The sequence below is a fragment of the Typopeltis vanoorti genome, chromosome 8, assembly GCF_054136105.1.
Source record: "Typopeltis vanoorti isolate ZY-2024b chromosome 8, IOZ_Tvanoo_1.0, whole genome shotgun sequence".
Taxonomy (NCBI): domain Eukaryota; kingdom Metazoa; phylum Arthropoda; class Arachnida; order Uropygi; family Thelyphonidae; genus Typopeltis; species Typopeltis vanoorti.
The window spans coordinates 71,833,301-71,858,392 of NC_143556.1; the positions used below are offsets into that span (position 1 = coordinate 71,833,301).

The 25,092-nt window shown below is 36.9% G+C and overlaps 1 protein-coding gene across 1 annotated transcript in view; it reads right to left on the minus strand.

Moving 5' to 3' along the window:
- Window positions 1–13,257: 13,257 nt before the first annotated feature.
- TORIP (Torsin interacting protein) overlaps window positions 13,258–25,092 on the minus strand; it is a 56,262-nt gene continuing 44,427 nt past the window's right edge. Inside the window, exon 3 of the mRNA XM_090396966.1 lies at window positions 13,258–14,121. Coding sequence (XP_090253092.1) covers window positions 13,366–14,121 — 756 coding nt within the window. The 3' untranslated portion in view covers window positions 13,258–13,365. The remainder of the gene's footprint in view (window positions 14,122–25,092) is intronic.

Below are 25,092 nucleotides of genomic sequence, written 5' to 3' on the forward strand. Positions count from 1 at the left end.
GTTCTCCATTCACAACACAGTTGACATTTTCAATGATTCTGCCTATTTTCACTGTCTTTGTCTTTTTATTGCTGACCTTCATACCATATATATTACAACAGCTATTCAATTTAGTCAGAGAATCTTGCAGACTTGTAGCGGATTTATTTAGAAGTATAACATCATCCGCATAAAGCAAAGAGCTGACATTAACATCTCCAATTTTGATATCATGTTTAATACCACTTTCCTTCATAACGTGATCCATATAGATAATGAATGACATCCTTGACTCACACCAGTTTTAACAGTAAACCATCTTCCTGTACTTCAATTCTAACTGCTAATTTACAACTCAAATAAAGACTAAGTATTGCTTGATATAATGCCCCATTGACACCATATAACTGTAGTGTATTGAATAGCTTCTCTCTTTGCACCTTGTCATATGCCTTTTCCAGATCAACAAAACTTAAATACAGATCTTTGTTATATTCCCATGCTTTCTCAACTATTTGTCGTAAAGTGAAGATCTGATCCTGACAGCCTCTATTTGGCCTTAATCCAGCTTGTTCTTCACCAAGCTTTTCTTCCACAATTCTGTTTCTCAAGTATACTTGCATAGATCTTGCCAGGAACACTCAGTAGAGAAATACCTCTGTAATTCTCACCGTTTAGTTTTATTTCCCTTTTTATATATGGGTACTATTAGAGCTCTACTCCAATCATCGGGAATTCGCCCCTCTATCCAGGCTTTCTGAACTATGCAGTGCAGCCACTGTGACTTTTATACCACCATACTTCACCATTTCTGGTCAAATATCATCTACTCCTGCTGCCTCTCTACATTTCAAGCCTTTGATGGATTTTTCTACTTCAAGTATGGATATGTATTCCTAACCGTATGCCTGTTGAGTATTTTTTACCACTGTGCTATCACTGCTTATTCCATTTAGCAATTTTTCAAAGTAATTACTCCATACTTCAAGGATATCTTTTTCTCCTATTTTCATTTCACCTTTATCATCTCTAACTCCTTTTACAGCACTCTTTCCTCCATTTCTAAGCTTCTTCAACAACCTCCAGAATATCTTACCACCTTCTTGATATTTTCTTCTATACAGAACATAGAAGATACACTCTTCTATGTTCTTGCCAAAGTCCTCCCATGACTTTTGTTAACTAGTTTTACACAGTGTTTAGCTTTCTTACATTTGTCTCTCTAAGATTCTGTATTCTCTAAGAGCACAAGCTGACTTATTTGCCAGGAACTTTCGATATGCTTTCTTCTTTTCCTTCACTGCCTCTTTAACTTCCTGTGTCCACCATGGAGTTTTGATTTTTCTGCCCTTGCAGACAACCTCACCACATGCCTCTGGCTGAATCAATCAGGGTTTTCTTGAAGGCTTGCCACTGATTCTCCAAGGTTTGGTTCCTGTTCTCAAACTCTTTCATTTTTTTTTTCAATAATCTTTGTGTATTTTAGTCTGCAGTTCACATCTGAGAGCTGCTCAACTTTTATTCGGTTTAATACTTTCTTACATGTTATTCTTTTCAATATGAAATTCAATTTTATCGTGCTCAAGACTAAATAGTGATCACTTTCAATTTCAAATCCTCAGTACACTCTGGTGTCTTGCAGCAGGGAGAAAACATCACTATCAACATAGTCAATGAGACTTTTCTTATTCCTTGCCTCTTCTTTCCATGTGAATTTGTGGACATTTTTATGTTGGAACATGGTGTTAGTAATAACTAATCCATGTCCCAAGCAGAAATCCAACAGGTATTTGCCATTATTATTAGATTTGCTCTTTTCTCCAAATTTTTCCAAAATATTTTTGTATGCCTGACAATCATTTCCTACTCTACTATTTAGATCCCCAACAAGGACCAACTTTTCCTTTTTCATTGTGTCAGTTGCTTTCTCTATAGCATCAAAAAATTCCTCTACTTCTACCTCAGTAGAACCTTCTGTGGGACCATAGGCACAAATAAGTCTCATTGTCCAATTCCCCATTCTGATATTTGCCCACATCACTACTTGAGACTGCCTGCCATTCAAGAAGATTCGCCTGGTATTTTGTGTTGAATACTATGGCTACTCCTTCTTTTCCTTGATTGTCATTGGCCTGAAAATAAAATTTTGTATTTATTGCTCAGAAAGATTTCACCAGTTTTTGTTTGTCACCCCTATTATGTCGATCTGGTACTTATCTAATTCCTCAGCTAGCTCCATTTCTTTGCCATTCAGGCTTCTTATGTTGATAGTACCGATCTTTAACTCTGGTGATACTGAGTTAGGGTGTGCTTTCAGATTTGTTCCAGTAGCTGACTTTTCGCCCTGGTTCCCTGGCGAAAACAACAGGGGGAGCCTGGACCGGGCGACGCCCCAGCTGGCATGAAATTTTGTCATGTTGTACCATCATTTTGTATATTGGTTTAAGCCAATAAGAATATGATTTGATCGGCTAAATCCGAAGTTGCCAGCCCATCCTCGTTCGTTCAGTATCCAGGTAGATACCCAACAGGGTGCACCACAAGAAGGTGAGGAGCGTAGGTTGCATGTATCTGAGGGATACATTCATTACTACTACGTGCTAAAATGCGATAAAACTTTAAAAAAAAAACACTGCAAATATAATATATGATGGTTTATTTATTTTCAATTACTATCTAGAAATTATTGAACAAAGGAAAAAAAAAACCAATACTATACTGACATCGGAGTTTGCGGTATCTCTCAGATACAATTTACTATCAAATATCACACACCTTTACATAACACGTGTTAAACCAAAACTGACCGCAAAAACAGTGCGGAATATCACTCGTAATATATACATGCGCAGGTAGTCATGATCTCCAAGATATACGCTGGATATATGTAAGAAAATTAAACATTTTTTTGTTGTATCTGTCAGATAAGTTGTGACCTCCGCAGGGTTAAGGGAGATTACGTTGAAAAATAAAAATAATTTTGAAATTATAAATTTTTCATTGTTAAGCCAAGAACTTTTCAGACCACCCTCGTATATATATATATATATATATATATATATATATATATATATATATAACAAAATTTGTTTTTATGCATAAAACAATGGTTCTATATGTTTCAAACTATATAATTTGTTATATAACAAACCTCTGGTTTCATATAGAGATGCTTCCCCCCCCCCCCCCTTCTTCTTCCAATCAGCAGACTTTTCAATTTTACAGACATCCTCTTTCCCCAGTTAGTCCATTAAATCAAGGATATACTGTGTATGTGTAGTTGAGTGAATCTCTCATTCCACCTGACACTGCTAACTTCATGGAGGTTAATGTGATGATAATATTTAATCTGATCCATAAAAGATTGTAAATCTATAGTAGAAGTAACGCTGTGGGTGGGCTAAGGTTTTTTTTTATTTTATTTTGTTATATGTTCCTAATTCTAACGTACAGCCTGTTAGACAGTGTTGTCTAACAGGCTGTAGTTGTCAGACTTCGTTGGTCAACCAAGCTGGCAATATATTACTTTTCAAGTATATACAATGCTAATTTACAGGCAAAATTAGTCAATGATATTAATTTAATCTCAGAAAGTCCTTGTAGGGCCAAACATCCAAGAGAATTTAGGTTAACAGCTAAATGACTTTTTTTTTTTGGAATAGTCAAAGGTTACCTGGTTTTGTTGTCTGGATGGTGCTGACTGTTTTACTTTAGTTTTTGTTAGTTATTTTAAGGGTGGGGAGGAATTACACTAAAAGAAAAAGGAAGGAATTCTTTATGCAGAAAGGAGGCAATCTTAAGTCCTAATGGGAGAGGAAGAGGAAATAATCCAAAGCAAGAAAAGATGACTGCTAGACTCCACATCAACATATTTCCTCTTTCTTCCCACTTTCCATCAAGAGTTCCAATGCTGGGCTCAGTGGAAAATGTTCCTGTTTTTAATTGTCTTTTATGACTTGACAACTAATAAGAGAACTTTTATTAGTTGATACACAATATACTAGATTTGATCAAATTAGATTAGTTTTTTTTTATCTTTGCAAGCTGCTTCAGACCAAAACTATCCTGAAGCAATCTGCAAAAGTACCATATTTGGACAAGATAAAACTATGGGTGATTGTGCAGTGTTTTAAAATAAGTTTTGGACGATAATCCAAATGACTTGGACAATAAAAAAAATTCTTTTGGTCCTGATGTCATCTCTCCAACAACAACTGTTAGCTGTGAAACACAACTCAGTGCATTCCACAGCTGGATTATTTATTATTAATGGCTTACATGACTTTAAAGTTGTTTGTCTTCTGTTGGTTGGTTGGTTCATTTTTGGAGTATGAAGAAAAATTTTTGTAATATTAATCCTATTCATAAAAAATTGGAAACCTAGTGCATTTAGTCCCATGGATGAGTAGGTTAAGAGTTAATCAGTTTACTTTAAGCAGGTTGGCATTCCTCCTTTCTTTACCTTTAAAATATACATATTTTTATATTTTATTTCCATACATCATGAAATAATGATGTATGGAAATAAATGAACTTGGAAAGTTGACGGGAATTTTAATAGAATGAGAAATGAAGGTCTCCATGCCAGTAAGGAAATTTCTGTAACTCAATGCAGGTTCTGAGTCAGAACAAAACCATGACAAGAGTAGTAGTAGTTCCAGGGGTCATCCCACTTGGTACCTTCATATTGCCAAAGTACACAAGATTGGATGACTAGCACAAGGGCATTCTATGAATGGAAATTTGCACAAGATTGTGATCTGAAATGCCAAGAGGAGAGGTGTATCTGGAAGGAGAACTGGTTAAAAAAAAAAGTCAAGGGTATTGGAAAAGGATTATCAGGAATTTGGGTAGGCTGACGTTAGAATTCAAGAATGTGTGAGTAGAGTTAATCACAGGTGGAAACAGAATGGAAGAAGATTAGCAAAACAAATGTTTGTTGCCAGAATAATAGTAGAAGACTCAGCATAAACCAAGATATGGGTGGACTAATGTAGTAAGAAATGCTTTAGAGCAGCAGTGCTTCCCAAACTTATGGATGTAAAGGCCCCTTTGGATAAATTAAAATATTTCACGGCCCCCATCGAAAAAAATAGTAATACATACATATATTATTATAATATTTATTGTATTTATATTCAATACAAAACATATATAAAGCGAATACTGCAAAAATCAAATGCAAATATTACATTTTTAGCATCTTACATACACATTTGACATGACACATTATCTTATATTTTTATATAGATAGATATTATCTAAAATAAAGAGCCAATAGGCTTCATTTCAGTGATGTAAACATTAAATTAAAGGGAATATTAAATCCCCTTAAATTAAGATAGATGTTATCTATCTTATTAGTCTTAAAACATTTTAAATTTGTTTTCATTATTTCACGGCCCCCTCAACAAAACTAATGGCCTCCAAGGGGGCCACAGCCCACAGTTTGGGAAGCACTGCTTTAGAGGAACAAAATATAAGATCTGACTATACTCGAGTCCTGACAGATAACAGACTAATTTGGAGAAAATTTGTTGATAGCAATGATGTAAACTTTTCATGTAGACTATTGTTTATATCCATTATGCCCTTGAGAGTACATATCAAGAATTTTATGATGATCTAACTCAGTCTTATTTAGATTATTAATGCAAACCTTGTTTCCAATGCTAAAATAAAATAAAATAAAACCATCTATTTCATAAAATTCACAAATAATTATTAGAACTACCTGGATCAATAGATATACACTCTGGACAATATGGATACAATTTTGTATTTGAAATCTTTATGGAAATAAATGAACACTTTTTAAGTTCTGTTTTAAATTAGATAATTTAAAATAGTTATGTCATGAAATGCATTTGCTTTTATGATTCTTTCAGACATTTATATGTTTGTTCAGTTAAGCATTCCTACTAAAGTGTATTCCCAAATCATCAATACACTAGAATTGGGGTCAGCACAAATAACATTGTGAATTGAAGTATGTGAATGGGAATCATCAAAAAATGCTGAATATAGTTTCTCAGATATTCTTAATGGCCAGTCATGCAAAATATGTGCCCAAGGGGATAAATACAATTCATGTATACTAATGTTAGCATTATTAATGCCAGCATTCAATATCAGGAATTGTGGGGGGGGGTATTGATAAGTTCAACTTGACATAAATTATTGGGACTGGTGAGATGTAGTTGATAGAGGATGATCATATAGTTACACAGAAAAAATTATATTGTATAAGAGATAGTATTTTCCAGGAGGAGAAAGAGAGAGTTTTGGCAATCAAGGCAGCACTGTGTATTGTCGAAGACCATAGCCAGAACTGCTCTAGCAAAGATGTTTTGTTTTAAAGTAATATTGACAAAAAACTAAATCCTCTTGAAAATTTATTAGTGATAATTGAGATTGAATGCACCGTAACTGAGGTTGTTAGTAGGTTTGTTGAAAATTTTGTGTAATACATCTTATAGTTAATGAGAGCAAAATGGCAGTGAAAACAAGAACCAGACCCACGATATAAACATCAAATGTAGTGAATAGTGTGGTATTTTCAAAGATGGTGCACTGTTGGGAAAATAATATCTATATGTGAGGGAATGTGGAAGATGTGTTTGTAAAGAGATCAAAAATGAGAAGCAAGGTGTGGGACTGCAGAAAGTGTGATATTTTAATGGACTACAGGCAGTTAAATGAGTCAAGAATGAGGAGTGAGTATTCAACATAAGGTGGAAGGTAGCAAGGAACATAAGACTTGGAATGGTACTAGCCAGAAGACCAGAAGAAAGAATGAGTGCAGAGAATATAATTGTGAATACAGAAGAGACTGAAAGACAAAATACCATGAGTGTGGGAATAGAAGAAAGCATGACCAATGGACAGAAAGCAAAAATGATTATAAGAATGTAAGGGAGCATGACTGACAAAGCAAAACTGGGAGTGATTGCCCATACAAAAGGGAGCACATATGCCTGAATGCAGGATTTGAAGAATGAGATGAGGTTTATGCAAAATGCCTCTTACTAACCAAGTAAGAGGCATTGACAATTCCTTTGCACATTCATGCAACACCTAATGCTGATATTCCATCTAAACCTACAGCAGTGCTTGCATTTAAATTTTGCAATATACTAAGTACCTCTGATTTCTTAACATCAATTTTCACATTAGTTATTGCTATAGGTACAGAGATATCCTCACTCGGGTGATAGACTTTTAAAAAGTGATCATTTAGTAACTCTACTATTACATCTGAATTTGTCACCTCAATACCATCACCACCCACTAAAGTTATCCTTCCGAAGTCATTCTTCCTTTTACTTGCCACATAGCAGAAGAACTCTTTGGGATTACCCTTGATCTCCTTGGCTAGTCTTCTCATAATCTGATTTAGTTTTTCTTACTATGCTGGTAACCTTCCTAGCTTGAGTCTTGTACTGCTCATGGGTGTACTGATCGCCTTTCTCCTTGTAAATTCTCCACAACATTTTATTTTTTTGCAGATCCAGCTTGATACTACTATTCATCCATTTAACGTCTACCTTGTTTGTCTTCCTGACCATGGGGGCACAATCTGATATTGCCTTCCTCAGATACCCACTGATTTTTCTCATGCACTGCTAACATCTTTTCCCTGCAAATGTTCTGCCATGGGACTGCTGCAAGCCCACTCCGAAGCTTGTGATAATTGCCTAACCTGTAGTTCCATATATATATATATACACACACACCCCTTCTTAAGAGAGAAATCCACAAATTTTGCAACCTCCCAAGTCAATACCACATGATTGCTCTCACCAATTGGAGGTAACGAGGACGCCTTACTTATGCATATATCCTCTGAACCAACGACCAGGTGTCCAACACTCTCACACCACGTGTCCCTTCAGTTATGTGCTGTTTCAAGTAATTATCTCGTAGAAGATGTATGAATTCCATTTCCTTCTTCCAATTGATATCACCATAATTAAAATCCCCCATAATAATCACTAACCCTACACTTATTGCACTAATCTGCTGATGCATGAATTCAATATCACCCACAATACCCTCTGGCCTGTAGCAGCAACCAACTGTATGTTTGGTTACGTTAGTCACTATTTCACTCCAGACTGCCTCAAATGTACTATCATCTTGATATACTACTTTCTTTGGCTGCAACTCATCAGCTATCATCAACAGTACTCCTCCCCCCGTTCTAAATTATTAATGCCAGCAGCACCCTCCCAAGTACTAAGGGGGCTCAGGTTTGCTTAACTTCAGTAATCAGACGAGGACTTTCAAACCGATCTGGCCGCTGACAAAATATAAAACAATTTGTCAGGAGTGGGGTTCGAACCCATGCCCTCATACAAGGACCAGATCTTAAGTCTGGCACCTTAGTCACCCTGACTGACAAAAGAATTCACCCACTTCGCTCCAGGCAATGCATCTAGAATAGACAGAATTTACCTTCCAATCCATCAGAGAATAACTGTAAAGAGCATTAAACACACTCCAGTCGTATTCAGTCGTCTAAATGATATAGGAATAACTTGAAAGGAAATATTCAGTTGTTTGCTGGTGATGCAAAATTAGAGTAATAGTTAATCAAGGCAATGTGGAGAGTACGATTTAAATAGGCTGTCAGTATGGGCAAAAGTTAATGGATATCAGTTTAATGTTGAGAAATGTAAAGTTACACACTTTGGGATAAATAGATTACACGCCGTGCTCACATTGATGGCACTGTACTCCAGGAAATAGATGAAGCTAGAGATTTAGGTGTGGTGATAGACAAAGAGTTAAAGTTTAGAGGACACATTGCTAAGGTAGCCCATAAGATTACTTGGCTATTGAAGAACACACTAACAAGAAGAAATAAGGAAGTTATTCCTCTTTAAAGGCCTTATTATGCCCACACCTGGATTAATGTGCTCAAGTCTAGTCCCCTGGGTTTCTTTGGGATGGAGAAGTGGTGGACAGGATTCAGAGGCGAGTGGCCTGTGGAATGTTCCCTATAAGGATAGATTGAAGATGCATGAATTGCTGAAGCTGTTTGATAGGAGAAAAAGAGGGAATATGATAGAAACATTTAAGTTGCTTAAAGGGTTTTATAGGATAGATGCAAGGGAAATGTTTCAGCAGTTAGCTAGAGGGACCAGAACAAGGAAGTTGAATAAAGGGGTGTGAAGACTAGATTTTTTGCTTGGAGAGTTGGGAATGAGTGGAGAGGACTGCCAGTCAGTTGTAAATGCATTTTCTGTTAATGGGTTCAAGGAAAGATATAACAGATTGTGTGGATAGATTGGGTCTCCTGCAATGAGTCTTTGGACTCCTTGGAGGTGCCTGTATAATACTACTACTACTAATAATAAATACAGGTGGGCATTCAAAAATCCGGTTCCTTCAGATCTCCGGCATGGATTTCAGAGCACACATTTTCGAATTTACCGTGTTGGCACGCCATTGTTTTCTGTTTATGTTTTGATGGTGCTGTAGTCGATAAGCATTGCAATAACCTGCTTATTCCTTCTCATTTTATCTATTTGCTGTTGCATAGCTCCATTATGGATTCAGAAAAGAAAAGAGGTGGCGTAAAACGTAAACATTGTGCGTTGTCGATCGCAGAGAGAGTGGAAGTGCTAAAAAAACTTGATAGCGACATGTCTGTGCAAACCATTTGTGAAACATACGACATTGGCTCTTCAACAGTGTATGATATTAAAAAACAGAAAAAAAAACTGTTAAAATTCTTTTCTGACAGTGTATCAAAAAAGCAAATGTTTGTAAGGAAGTCAATGATGGAGGGAAAAAGTTCGGAACTTTTTCCCTCCGTCATTATAGGATGATGAACTGTAGGATAATGTGCCTACAGTTCATCATTACACTGATTCTGAAATTGTAGATATGGTTAAAAGTCTGGAGAGAAATGCCTCTACAGGTAGTAATGAAGATGAAAGCAGTGACGAAAATGAGGAAGATGTGAGAGAAAGAATCTCTATTGACAGGTTAATTACGTTGACAACTGAACTGCTGGCTGGACTATAGCAACAAAGTTTTGTAAGTGAACAAGAAATCATGAATGTTTACTTGCTCCAAGATAAACTTATTAGAGAAAGACCCAAATATATGAAGCAGCAGACACTGCACGATATATTCCAGAAAATAGCTATAGCTAGGAAGTAGCAGTAGTGTCCACACTTGATAATCCACTGCCATTAACTTCAAGTCAACCAGATGTGCTGTCACCACCATCAACATTTTATTAATTAAAATTCTGAGGAACTATTTTATTCAGTTGAACTAAAATTCTGTAGAACCATTATATTTAGTTGGTGAACATTAAAATTTCATAAGCTTTTCATTTAGTGTTTAATTTTCTTTCTTTAAAGGACTGTACAGGTAGTCATTTTCTGTTAAAAATATACAGCATATATAACCATCCGAAATCCGGCACCCTTCAGGTCCAGAGGTTGCTGGATTTTTGAATACCTACCTGTAATATATGGAGATTCTATTATTAAATGTGTGTGGTGGATGAGAGGATGCACAACATCTGTTTTCTTGAACAGATGTTGTGCATTTCTTGTGAGGGAGTTGGTGAAGGTAGAAATAAAGGATTTGGGGCAGACATAGAAAAAAACATGAGGCTGGATATCAGGAAATTAAGAGTGAAAGACAACACACTGGTAGGAAGAGTAGTTGCCCATACCTGGGCAACACACCAACTACTTGAGACAGTGAGCAAAAATCATGCATGGTATGCTAACAGAGCTGTGTGAGGAGAAAGATGCAGTTTGTTGATGTGTCGATGTCCATTTCCTTCTCAAATAAATGCATTTGAGAAGGAAATGGAACTGTATAAAAGAGACAGATTGCATCTGAATAGATATGATGTGAATCAACTGGAGAAACTGTTGCTAGAAGGAGGGGGAGATAATGAGTAATGTGAACAAAGGATTGGATGAAGTCAGAGGTGATGTGAACAAACAGGAGAGTAGATCAGATTGAAGTGATTGTGAACAAAGAGGAGAATAGTGAAATATAAGAATAGGAATGCAAAGTAGTAAGGGAAATGAGGAGGGGGTGGTTCAGGAAGACAGTAAAAGAAAAGTGGATTCTGGAAGCAGTAATGAATGCAATTATGTATGTATGGGAATGGGATGGCCTGGGAGTAGTAGAATCTGGGAAGATATATGGGGTAAAAGGTTATGAAAGTGAGTGGACAAGGGCAGGTGTTGAACAGTCAAAGATGAGAGGTGGCATGGGTAGGACTGGTTATAGACGAAATGAAAGATGCAGAAAATAAATGAATTACTATGCTTATTTATGAATACCAGAAGTATCATAAATAAGGGAGATGAAAAAGTTGCACTGACTGAGTTTATTTGCCCCAAATTAGTTGGATTAACTAAGGCGTTAGAAAGGGCCAGGATTCAGAATTGGGTTGAGATCTCTTTGATCATCTACAAACAACTGAATATCTCCATTCAAACCTTCTCCAGTATCATTAACATACAGATGAAAAAGCAATGGTGTATTGGACACTAGTGATGTGCCTTTGAGGCACATCACTAGTGTCCAATACACAACTTGCTGATAACTATCGGATAGCCAGTCTCAACTTGGGTTTGCTAAAGGACGATCATGCTTTAGCAATCTACTTACTATAACAAGGTAATACAAGATGCATTTTAGATGCATTGGACAAAGGATATGCATGCACAGTGGTATGTTTGGATTCTGCTAATGCCTCTGATAAATTGAACATGACAAGCTGGCTGATAGTTAATTAGGAACAGATGGAAGTTGGATACTAGATTAGTGCACTGGATTGGAGACTGGCTATCTGATAGTTAACAGCAAGTTGTGTATTGGATAGTGATGTGCCTCAAAGGCACATCACTAGTGTCCCATTGCTTTTTCATCTGTATGTTAATGATACTGGAGAAGGTTTGAATGGAGATATTCAGTTGTTTGTAGATGATCCAAAGTTGGAAAGAACTTTGTAGAGTAGAATAGATGTAGCCTTGAAAGTAGACTTTCTAAATGGGCAATTAATGGAGTTCATTAATGAACAAATTCAACATAGCAAAATGTAAAGGTTTTAAGCTTGTGAAGCACAGATGGAATGCAGAGGACAAGACTGGTTGGAATATCTTAGAAGAGGTGATGAGTTATCTGAGGATGTTGGCCTTTTGTGGACATTCTACTAAAATTGTGAGGACAGCACAGTGCATTATGGCAATGATGCAGAGAAAACTGACATGTAGGAGTATGGACGTTATGATTCCATTGTATAAAGCTTTGATCAGACCACATACAGATTACTGTGCACAGATTTTGTCAGTGGGTTTTCAAAAGGATAATGCAATGTTGGAAAGGTTCATAGATAATTAAGGTGGTTTCTGGTCTCTAAAATGTTGGGAATGAAGAGATTGAGGGAATGCAAATTGCAGAGTAGTGGATAAAAGAAAGGGATGGGAGGTATGATTAAGACATATAAGTTGGTAAAGGGTTTTTATTGGATCAGATTTTTCATAGAATGAGTACACACAGGGTAAAACAGGAGGTCATCCTGGAAGCTGTATGAGGACAGTGTGAGCATGGGGTTGAGGAGTAGGTTCTTTGCGCGAAGTTTTAGGTGGTCGAAATGCATTGTCTGAAAGTATGGTGCATGTGGAGATGGTAAGCATTCAAGTCACGGTATGAGAGTTGTGTGTGCATGTGATGGAGGACCTCTTGCAATGAGTCATTCAACTCCATGGAGGATGACAGGAAGAGAAATGGAAGATCATAATGATTTCATGACGGCAGAAAAAGCAAGGATGGGAGTGCTACTAATGATGACAAATTATATCTGAAGAATGTTGAGAATCAATGGATAAATAGCACAGCTTTGTTAAATAACATGTAATTTATTCATTTTTGATAATAAAACAACAGTTCACCTGGATGAAGGAAATGACTGGAATATGCAAAGGTATTTGATAGGATATATCACAGAGAAATTTATTATGTAAACAAGAACAAAGGGGATGGATATCAAAGAGTAGCATATGCAGAATAAAATCCAGGAAAATGCAGGTGTTCAGCAGTGTACCAGGATCGTGTACTTGGGGCCACTGTAATTTAATGTGTGAATTAATGATACTGGAAATTATTTGAATGGGGAGAATATCTTTTGTTAATAATGCAAAACTGGGGAGGACAACAGTTAAAGGTGAAGTACAGCTCTGGTAGGAGATAGCCAAATTATAATAATAAAAATAACAAAATCTTAAAAAAAAATCAAGCTTTCTTTATTATTTTTGGTGTGGATTTTTATATAATTTATTATAATAAACTGGCATTATTTACATATGAACATGTCAAACTTCTGGATAATTAAAAATAGATCTAACAATTTGATTGAGCAGTCTCAGATTTGATAAGTCCAACACTAACAGTAACTCTTGCTATTAGAGCAGGTAGTTTATCATTTCCAATATCACTCCATACCTCTGATAAATGTTCATTAGCCACTAAATCAAACAGTTTATCATCGTTATGAAATTCCTTACTAGTAGAAGCGGTCATGATGAGAACAGTATTTTTACATGGAGAGCTTTCATGATCACAGTATCCATGTAATATTGCAGCTGATGAAGGTGGAATCTTGTCAACATGATTAAAAAGAACCACTTTACATGTCTCTTTGCAATTTTTCTTGAATATAACATCTATATCTTTCTTAGCAATTAAATGATCCTCAGAGATGTCTTTACCATTTAAGTTATCATATCCATTTAAACCGCACAACTTGGAAACATAGTCGGCTAAACTTTTGGAAAGGCAAACAGTATCCTCTTCAGCATCTTTTGTAGCTACCAATAACAATAGTGCTGGATCAGTTTCACTGTTTTTATTATCCTTATTTATAATCTTTTTAACTGCTAATTTAATCTTTTTCCAAGTTATATGTGACTGTTGTGGATATAATGTCTTTAGCTTAGATAGCATTTCCTGAATTTCTTCTTTAGACTCAACATTTTTGTTCGTTTCTTCCTTTATGCCATAAAGATAGATAACCGCAAGAAAAATCCCGACAAAAATGATACAGAAAATGATACGCCCTTTTGTATAAAAATGCATCGTCTGATTTTCTGAAGAAAGCTAAAAAAAAAAAAAAAAAAAAAAAATTCAGAAATTGACATTTGTTTCAAGCATAAAATATTAGCAATGTTGAACAGTAAATAAATTTCGGATCATAATAAAATATCTTAAGCAAAAGCATTATTCCTAAACATATTCAATTAAAACTGTCCACAGTACTACATTCAACTTCAATTATGGCACAGATGCAGAAATGATTATCACTAATGCCTTTAAGTCACATACACACACATCTAGGGATAAGAATTAACAAATGAACTTTATCTTCATGATCATAAAGGAATATATATACTATAAGAAAGCAAGCAAAAAGGCAGGATCTTCGAGTTCTAACTAGTGCCATCTATGTATAGGTGAAGTGATGGATCTTGCTTGTTTTGCTGAAGGTCTCAAGATGATTGTCTTCCAAATTTTGGGTAAGGTGTGAGACAGCCATATTTAGAACAAATTGAAGCCAGTCTATCATTGCATCAGCTTAATAAAGATACCACCAGGGCCCTCACAGCCTTGGACACTATGCAATACCATCAGAGAAAATACTCTGTTTGTAAATCATGGCAAAAAATGAACAAGATATCTATAGCCTTGCTGCCAATAACTGGACTTTTGCTGTATAACAGCTTGTCCATAATGAATACTTTCTTCCAGCACCGAGAAGTCCATAAGTATACCTGGTACAGGGATACACTTGGACAAAGGCCTTTGATTGACTTCTTTATAGTCTCAGCAGACCTATTTTCCTCAGTGCTGGATGTTCGTGTGAGGAGAGGGCAGAACTGTCAACTGACCACCACCTTGTTGACTGCACACTATGGCTTCAGAGACCAGATGCTACCATCAACGCTGGTAAGCCTAAGCAGCTATACCGCATGAAATGGGAGGCACTGGAAAATGAGGCTGTGAGGAAGAATTTTGTAGATGACATTTCCTCCAGGTTCAAAGAGATTCCCAAGCATACTGCAGAAGTTGAGGAGGAGTGGCAACTGTTCGGAACAGCTGTCACTGCCTCTGCACTCTCATGCTGTGGCAGAAAGCAGCTTGGCATGGCGACGGGCAGTGAGAAAAAAGACACCCTGGTGGAACCAAGACGTCCAAAAAGCTGTCCGGGCAAAAAAGGAGGCCTACCTAACATGGCTTAGGGTCAGGTCACCTGAGATGCATTTCCAGTACACTGAGGTGCGAAAAGCTGCTGCTGAGGCAGTAAAGACAGCAAAGCAGAATGCTTGGGAATCCTTTGGAGAAAGATTAGACTCATCCTATGCAAATGCAAACAAAGTAATCTGGCAGACCATCCGCCGCCTTCAAGGGAGGAAATTGTGCACAGCAAGGGCAATTAAGGCCTCTGATGGTGCACTTTTGACAACCGAGAAGGATATCCTCCACAGATGGAGGGAATACTTTGAGAGCCTTCTTAACCCAGATGGCTCAGCAGTTGTGGACATCCAAGAGATGCAGATCGGGGTGATGACTAGTCTCACAGCAGAAGAGATCCATTTAGCAATAAAATCACTAAAATCGGGCAAGGTTGTGGTAATGATGAAATTTGACCCGAAATGCTAAAAGCCTTAAATCAAGATGGTGTTCTCTGGCTGACTCAAGTGTGCAGGCTGCTTGGATATCTGGGCGAGCACCAAAGCAATGGCAGACAGGCATAATAATACCAGAGATCAGACAGATTGCAGCAACTATCGTGGCATCTCTCTCTTTCTCTCTGCTCAGTTTGCCTGGGAAAGTATATGCTAGGTGCTTGGAAAGAAGGTGGAGGATCATAGTTGAGTCAAAGTTCCAGGACAATGTTGCTTTCGTCCTGGTAGAAGCACAACTGACCAAATCTTCACTTTAAGGCAAGTCTTTGAGAAATCCTGGGTGTATGCTAAAAATGTCTACACACGTTTTGTGGACTTCGAGAAGGCATATGACAGGTTCTTCGGGATAAGCTTTGGCAAGAAGTACAGGAGTATGGAGTGTATGGCCAACTGTTAGCTGCCATCAAGTCCCTGTATGAATGCCTGGAGTTTTGCATCAGGATAAACAGCACAAAGTCTGAACCTTTCACAGTCTCCATTGGCCTCTGCCAAGGGTGTGTTCTGTCACCCCTCCTTTTCATAACATTTATGAACTGATTTATGGAAGATGTAGCATTAGACGTCTGTTTTTTGCAGATGACCTAGTTCTGCTCAGCTCTTCCACAGATGACCTCCAGCAGACCCTGAATAGGTTTGTAGCTATTTGTGCAGAAGCCGGAATGAAGACCATCACCGGAATGGCCAAAACTGAAACATTTGTGGTCTCAAGACAGCCATCCCAGTGCACTCTACATGTGAGTGGAGTCCCACTGAGGCAGGTGGAGAAGTTTAAATATTTTGGGTCCATATTCATGAGTGATGGAAAGTGGGACGTAGAGCTAGATACTCGAATTGACTCAGCAAGCACAATATTGCGGGAGCCTAGCCGTTCGGTAGTATTGAAGCGGGAGTTAAGCCAGAAGGCAAAGCTGGCTGTCTTCAATATACAGTTTATGTCACCATCCTCACCTATGGTCATGAGAGGTGGGTAATGACAGAAAGAATGTAGAAAGAATCCAAGCGGCTGAAATGAGGTTCCTTCAAAGGGGGGGGGGTTTGCAGGGCTGACAAGACTCGACAGAGTCAGAAGCTCTGCAATTCGGGGAACCCTCAATACTCAACCACTGTTTCTCCGTGTTAAGAGATCACAGTTACATTGGTACGGGCACGTGGTCAGAATGCCATAAGAGAGGCTCCCCGAGCAGGCCCTCTTTGCCAAGCCAGAGGGTGGGAGGCCAAGGACTCGCTGGATAGATTATATCCAAAACCTTGGGTGGACACATTTGGGAGTCCCACCAGAACATCTGAGCTTCGTGGTGGAGGATCGTGATGGGAGTTCCTCTTGCAGCTGCTGCCCTCACAATCCAATTAGGAAAGGTGGGCCTTGAAGACAAATGAATGAATGAAGAGTGCACCAGTAGTCCTTGACTGCACTGGGTATGACTGAAAAATATCTGAAACTGTTCAAATACTTAAACTGTATAATCCAATGCCCCTGCTCAAGATTTATGGACTGCCAAAAATGCACAAAAGAGCACAGCCTTGAAACCTATAATCAATACTAGTTCCTCTACTTATAAACTGGCCACACTATCTCCCACCCCTCCTGGTGGGCATTATTTGTGGTAGAGGAGACCTCCCAGTGATGAACTGTTCTTCCAATTTTTCTTTCCTTGCCTTCCTACATTCTTCATTTTACTTTTCCTGAGTCTGTTACTGTCCTATCCTCCAGATCACTATCATTAGGATCAAATGCCCTGTTGCCATATTTGCTATGCAGTGTAACTCCTAGACATCTGAAAAGGGGGAAAAGGGTGAGAATCATCCAGGAATGCCCATCTTGCACTACTTTGGCAAGATGGGCATTCCTGGATGGAATCACCATGATTAACCAGCTAGTGGGCTTGCTTGGGTCTACCCCCCCCCCCCTGGTCCAGGATTCTGGTGGGAGACTAAGTAGGAGATAGGGTAATAGCATCCAACAATAACCCTGACATTCTACTTCCAAGAGCATTTACTGTTTACCGATTTTCCCTAGGTGGCTCCATGGTAGGTGGGGAGCTCTGCTGCAAACAAAAAATTTCTTGAGTATGACTCCTTCATCCACAAAATTTGCAGGATCTCAACCAAGTACGGATAGTGTAGATACATCATTTGATAACAGCAGTAAGAAACAAATGTCATCTTTTAGGTGGGAGATGAACTTCATTACCATGTGTAAGACCAACTCCCCTGCTTATTAGAGGTCTGAAGTGGCTTGAAAAAGTTCAATATTTGATCTCCAGAGCAGGGTTTCTGGACTGTGTAAAAAATAGATAAAAATAAAATAAAAAAACCTTAGTCTACCCACAGTATGAATGTACTATTCTTCTTCTCTTCCGTCTAAGATGGGTTGAGTCTTCTCTTGAGCAGGCTCTTCCAGTCTTCTCTATTCCTTGCTGTTCGAAAAAGTTCCTTATATGTTCTGCATCCCGAGATGTTCTTTATTAATTTCAGCCAGGTGAGTTGCGTACAGTTGTCCAAACCATCTCAGTTGTTGTTTTCTAATTTTTTCTATTATTGTCTTTTTATACAATAGTTCTTGTCTGACTGTGATGTTTGTTTTCTTTTCTATCCAACTTGTTCTATTTATTTTTCTTAAGCATTTCATTTCAAATGACAGCAGTTTTTTCTCTCTTTTTTTAACTGTCCATGCTTCTGCTCCATAGATGACTGTTGGTATAATTATTGCTTCATATAATTTGATTTTGGCTTGCTTAGATATCTTGTTTGTTTTCCAGATTTTCTGTAATTTTCCCATGATAGTCCATCCTATCACTATTCTGTGTTTAATTGTTTTGAGTTCATCTATTGTTTCTGTTAGTTTTGATCCAAGGTATATGAAGTTATCTACTTGTTCTATTTGTTCTCCGTTTAGGGTGGCTGAGATGGTAGTTCCGTTCCTCCCTATTTTCATCACGTTTGTCTTTTGTATATTTATTGTCATGTCATATGTTTTACATGTTTCGTTTAGCTTGTTGATCAACTTTTGTAATTCATTTGGGGTTCTTGCAAGAAGAACGAGATCATCTGCATATTTGATATTATTTATGTTGATTCCAGGCTCATTGTCTATTGCCTTCTTTACAACTTCTTCTAGATATATGTTGAATAGGCATGGGGATAACGGGCATCCTTGCATTACTCCTTTTGGATCTCTATCGGTTCTGTTGTGAGTGTGTCCTTTTTAATTATTGCATTTGTCTTAGAGTAATATTTTAAGAATTTTAAGAAGGATTTCTCTGTTGATGTTATCGAAAGCTTGTTTAAAGTCCACAAAACAACAATATAGTTCTTTATGGTCTTCCCAGCTGAGCTCTGCTAGTTGGTGCAATGTGAAAATTTGGTCTATTGTTGAATAGTTTCCTCGGAAACCAGCTTGTTCTATGCCTATCATTTCTTCATAGGTGTTTTTTAATCTATTTTGTATAATTCTTATGAATATTTTATAGGTGTAAGGGAGTAAATTGATTGGTCTGTAATTTCTGCAGTCTCTTTTGTCTCCTTTCTTGTATATTGGGATGATCTTTCCAGTTCTCCAGTCATTTGGAAACTCTTCTGTTTGTAATATTTTATTGAATAGGGTTGTTAAATATTCTATTGATATGCTGCCTCCATATGACCACAGTTCAGTAGGGATAGTATCAATGCCTGGTGCTTTATTGTTTTTCATCTGTTTTATTGCATATCTAACTTCTTGTAAAATTTTTGGGTGATCATTATTTTCTTCTATTGCTGGCATTGTAGTTTTGTTTCCTTGGTGGAAGATAGTCTTAAAATGGTTTGACCAGATTTTTCTTATATATTCAATATTCCCGGTTTCAGTCATCTTGTTGTTTATCATTGTTACTGCTTTTGCTGAGAATTCCTTTGTAATTTCTCTTACAGTATCATGGAAGACTTTTAGATTGTTTTGTTGGTATGCATCTTGGCATTTCTTAGCTTTTTCTTCTAACCATTTTTCTTTGGCTTTTTTTTTTTTACATAGGTTGTCAACTTTATTTTTTATTGTTCTGTATTTTTCTTTATTCTCTTCATTGTTTTGTTGGTTTACAAGTATCTTGGCCTCTCTTTTCTCTTCTATGGTAGCTATGATTTCTTGGGTTATCCACTGCTTGTTTATTTTGGGTTTGGAACCTAGGGTGTCTTTTGTGATTGATAACACTGTTTCTTTTCCTTCTTCCCAATATTTTCTGCTGTTCTGGAAGATGGGGGGTTTTAATTTCAAGCACATCTATTCTAAAAATCGACTTCTGCTTGAGCTATCTTTTAGTTTTGATAGGTTGATGTTTTCTTCTTTTCTGATATTGTTTTTCCTGTTGAATTTTATCTTCACTTTGGCAGTTAATATTTCGTGGTCAGTGTCAAAATCAAAACTTCTTAATGTTCGTACATTATTTACTGATCTTTTCCATTGTTTGTTTATGATGATATAGTTTATGCAGTTCTTTATATTACCATCTGGGGATGTCCATGTATATTTATTATTAGGGTGTTGATAGAACAATGTGTTTGTAATCATTAGATTGTTTGCTTTACAGAAGTGGAGTAATTGTTCTCCTCTGTCGTTAAGCTCTACGTATCCAAATTTCCCCATCACATCTTTTTTGTCTGCTGTGAACTGTCCTATTTTAGCATTAAAATCTCCCATCACTATCATGAGTTCTCTATTTTTGGGATTATCTATTTCCTGTTGTAGTTCTTCATAGAAATTTTCTATTTCTTCCTCTGAATGGTTACTGTCTGGTGCATATATTTGGATTATTTTAATTGTTTGACCTTTTTCTTTTGCTTGAAGTTTCGCTGTGATTATTCTAGGAGACACTGGGTTTATTTCAATTACTGAGTGTGTAAGTTTCTTTTCAATTAATAATGCAATATAACATACACAGAGAACTGTGTATGTTATCTTTTCTTCCTGAAAAGTACAGATGGATTCATGGTAAATCCATGAATCCATCTCCGCACCAATGTGTCTCTGATAAACCTAAAATACTCCATTTCAGTCTTTAAATTTTCCTGGACTAATTGCAATTTTCCAGGTCAGTATAGTGATCTTATGTTGAGGGTGGCTACATGTTTCACATCCTTGGCTGACCACATTGCAGATTTCTCACCTACTCTATGTGGTCTTCGACTAGGCACATCAGTTGTCCCGTACGCAGTAGCACTATCTCGGTTTGTAGACTTTCTCCTGCTCATGAAAGTTACTGGCACAATAATGTAGCCAGCTGGCCATGCCTCTGCTACATCCTTTGGTCCACGGCTCTTTATTCTTTATGCAGACAACCCATTTGGGTTTCCCCCATCCGCCATCCGGGGGGGAGGGATGCGCCTGGTAGGAGTGTGGTCTCCCCCAAGGAATGTACTATAGGTTAACAAAAACTTTGTGTGAGTGAGTGAGCACAACATAAAAATTGACTTTCTAGTGATATCTTTGATGTTACTTTCCTAGAAAGTGACATCCTTCAGGAAACATATCAGCAATACTCTGTATTGCTGGTAAAAACCATTGAGAGCAACATCACCAAGTGGAACATAACATAATCTCATAAAACACCTAACTCTTCTACAAGAGTGATATCAGAATAGGAGTGAGAGATATAAGATGCATTCTGATATGCATGAATGGCAACATGATTCCAATCAGGAGTATCATCCTTACTTTCGATACACCTAAACCTCCAGCATCTCTAAAAGCACGGTATCTCAACATGTTAGGCTGTACATCCCTAATCCACTGAGATGCTTTAAATGTCAGAAATATAGGCATGCCAAAAAGAAAGTTAGCCATCAATACACCGGTCTTCAAATTCTCTTACAGTGAGGTGCCAGTTAAGAAAATATCAACAGCAACTCAAAACTCCTATGTCCAGTGGTGTGTTGGTAAATTTTTAACAACCGGTTCGCTTTATGTGACTGGGGGGGGGGGGGGGGTTAGACCTATTCTAACCTCCCCTCAACTCAAAAAATAAATGATTATGTAACAGATATGTGCCTTTTCTCTTAAAAAATTCAAATCCTTTTTATCAAGATTGTATCAAATAATTTAGAATTTTTCATAATAGAAGTCAAACTGATCACTATAAACAAAGAAATCATTTTTGGCATAAATACTGCATCAGCCTCTAAAAGAATTGTCAATTTTTTTCTGTTAGGATGTCTGAAAATGAAACAAGACATTCTTGCTTGAGGCAATTTAGTGCGACTTCTGGGAATCTTTCTCTCCTGTGTTTCTCAAAAGAGTAATCTAAGACTTTTAGCTTTTCCTCCAGCTAAGAGGATTATTGTCCAGCATTTCTAAGACGTATTTCAGAAATAGCAACCAGCAGCATTTTGTATGGTATACAGTTTTACATACTGAAAATATAGCATAGTATTTCGAAATCTTTGAATAATTTCAGAAGACCACTGAACAGCTGATTTCAGATGCAAAGAAAGAGTACAGAATTAGAAGCTTCGAATATACAACAATATTATTGCTTTATTTCTTTTGTCAAAACGGTAAACTGAAATATGAAATTTGAATACTGTCTGAAAGCTTTCAAACCAGTAGAAATTTAAAGTAGTTATGTAACTGAGTTCCAGGAGAGGAGGGGGGGGGAAGGGGAGTTGCAGTAAAATATCTTAAAAATGAGCATACATTTTGAATCATTCTATAAAGGATATCCTTCCTATTATATTTTCAACATATCTACAGTGGTTAAGCACTGGATATTATAGTAATGTGCATCCTACAAAAAAAAAAAAAAAAAACTGTTGCAATTTTAAGCAAAAGAAGATGGCGAAGTGTCTCTGATAAAATACCATTGTATATAAATTTTTGATACTAAAAAAGACAATCGGAAACCGAGTAATGCAGTTTATATTATTCATTTGTTGTTCATAAAAAAAAAAAAAAAAAAAATCGTTCCTAAAATTGAAATGTGACGATCCATATAAAGGTATTTTGTAAAGAAAGAAAGCAAAATATCATGTTTATTCCACTAAATGTTATTTAAAAATATAAATATTTGACAAAATATTTTAAACGTACAAACATTTGAAAATTCGTGAAAAAAATCTATATTGTCAGTGAAGTGAAGGAAATTCACTATTACTAAAATATATTCATTGCAAAGGCTGATCTGTGGTCATTTCAGGATTGATTATTTATTTTGCCAGAAACTTCTATTTTTGGAGAGAGAGAGACACAAGAAATAAATTGTGCGGCAAAAAAAACGATCAAATATCCTAGTACAGTGAAGAAAATTCGAAGTAACAAAAATTCTGGGGTGTCTTGCTATTTCATCCACCTCGGCTGGTAGGAGGAATCTGATATCAAAATTGGAGATGTTAATGTCAGCTTATTGGTTTATGTGGATGATGTTATATTTCACATCAGTCTGTGGCAGGATAGATAGTGAATGCTTTCAAATCCTTTCATGAAACAAATTGTGATAATAACAAAACTAAACAATAATTCAATATTTATTTTTATAGAAAAATATTTTTCCAAAATTTTTATAATAATTTCCAAACAGAAATTTGATTTTCACTAAAATTTTTCTCCTTTTTCTCTCGTACACTTGTATCTGTGGCCAATCTATGAGTTTTATTTATCCACAAATTTACAAAAGGTGTAGTGCCCCATTCTTTTAATTCTTTGCCCAGTAAATTAATCATAATGAAATCAGAAATATGTTCAATCGTTAAACTGTTTCTAAGTTTTGAACATATCAAGTTCATTAAACTAAAACCTCTTTCAGCTTCTGCATTACTGACTGCTATAGTGTTAATTATTTTTCTAGCTGTTTTAATTGTTGTAGGAACTGCTTTTCCTCAAGGGCTCACTTTAGTGAGTATGGGCATGGCAAACCCGAGATACCTGATGCTGGACCATGCCTTACTTCATGTAATATACATCTGTTATATTATCTGTAGACTGGTCCCTCCACTTTTTTTTTCTTTTCTTCTTGCTACCTTCCCCCCAATGCTATTAGAGTATTCGAGGGCTAGGGGTGAATCTTTCCTATTTTGCTATTTCATCTTATGTGGAAAGGGCCTCTGCAACCCTACCACTTTCTTCTTGCAGTGACTTCACTCCAAAATGCTACTATGATTGTGCCTAATAACGAATCTCATGCTGCATCGGCTGTCGTGCAGAACAATCAGAGCCGCGTTCAGGGCTTAGGCAGAGGGCCCTGTTCGAGAAGTATATTACAGTCTCCATCAAAAGTCAGTGATACTGTGAATGAGCAACACAGAATGTATAAGATTAATCTTAGAAAGGAATTTTACATAGGTACATGGAATGTCAGGGGTTTACAGATGGGTACTCTTGAGATTGTGTGTAAAGAGATGGATAGGTATAAAATTAACATCTTGGGAATTACAGAGACCAGATGGAATGGAGAAGGTCACTTCAAAAGACAGGATGATAACTAATAATTAAGGAATTGACAGCGTACACTAGAAATATAAATTAAATAAACTTTAATATATACTTTCCGATATTTCGGCAAACGTCACGTTGCCATCTTCTTGGGAACTTAATACAAAGACACGTGCACACAAGTACTACATAACAGCAAATGAGAACCAAAGCTAGGAAGCTAACGTTTTCCTAAAGTCCTGATAGTGCCCCCTGGCGGGCTATATTGGTAGTTCTTGGCCTTTGGGCTGAAGTTCTTCTGATAAATGTTTCCCAAATTTGGGGCAGTCTCATGCATCCAAATTTGTTGAGGTTTGGCATGTTCCTAAGGGCTGAGGCTGATTCCATGAATCAACATCATCAAATTCCTGCCATGTACCCTCAAGGGATGTACAGGATATGATAGTACTACATGAAAAAATTACATCATTACTAACTTCCTATCTACAATTTTCCTCCAAATCAGTCTGTTACTTGTCAAGACTCCAACATTATCAGATCTTATATTTCTATCGTCTAAGGCACTTTGTACCGTATCAATCCACCTATATCTTGGTCTTCCTCTGGGTCGTTTTCCTGCCAACTTGGCAAAGAACACTTGTTTTGCTAATCTTTCCTCTCCCATTCTATTTAAGTGACCATACCACCTGAGATTAGTTTTGCTAACGTATTCCTGGATGCTGACAATGCCAAGTTCTTTCCTAATATCCTCATTTTTAATATATTATATTGCCATTGATGACATCTGTTCATGCCTCTAATCTTTCTCAGGACTCTCATATCTGCAGCCTCTAGTCTTTGGTCAAGTGTTTTACTTCTGACCCAACTCTCAGATCCATAAGTTAAAACCAGTTTGAACACTGTCTTGTATACAGCTAATTTAGTGTTCTGACTAATTTCTCTCTTATTCCATATGAATTTATTCAATTGCCTTCCCACCATACCACCTTTGCT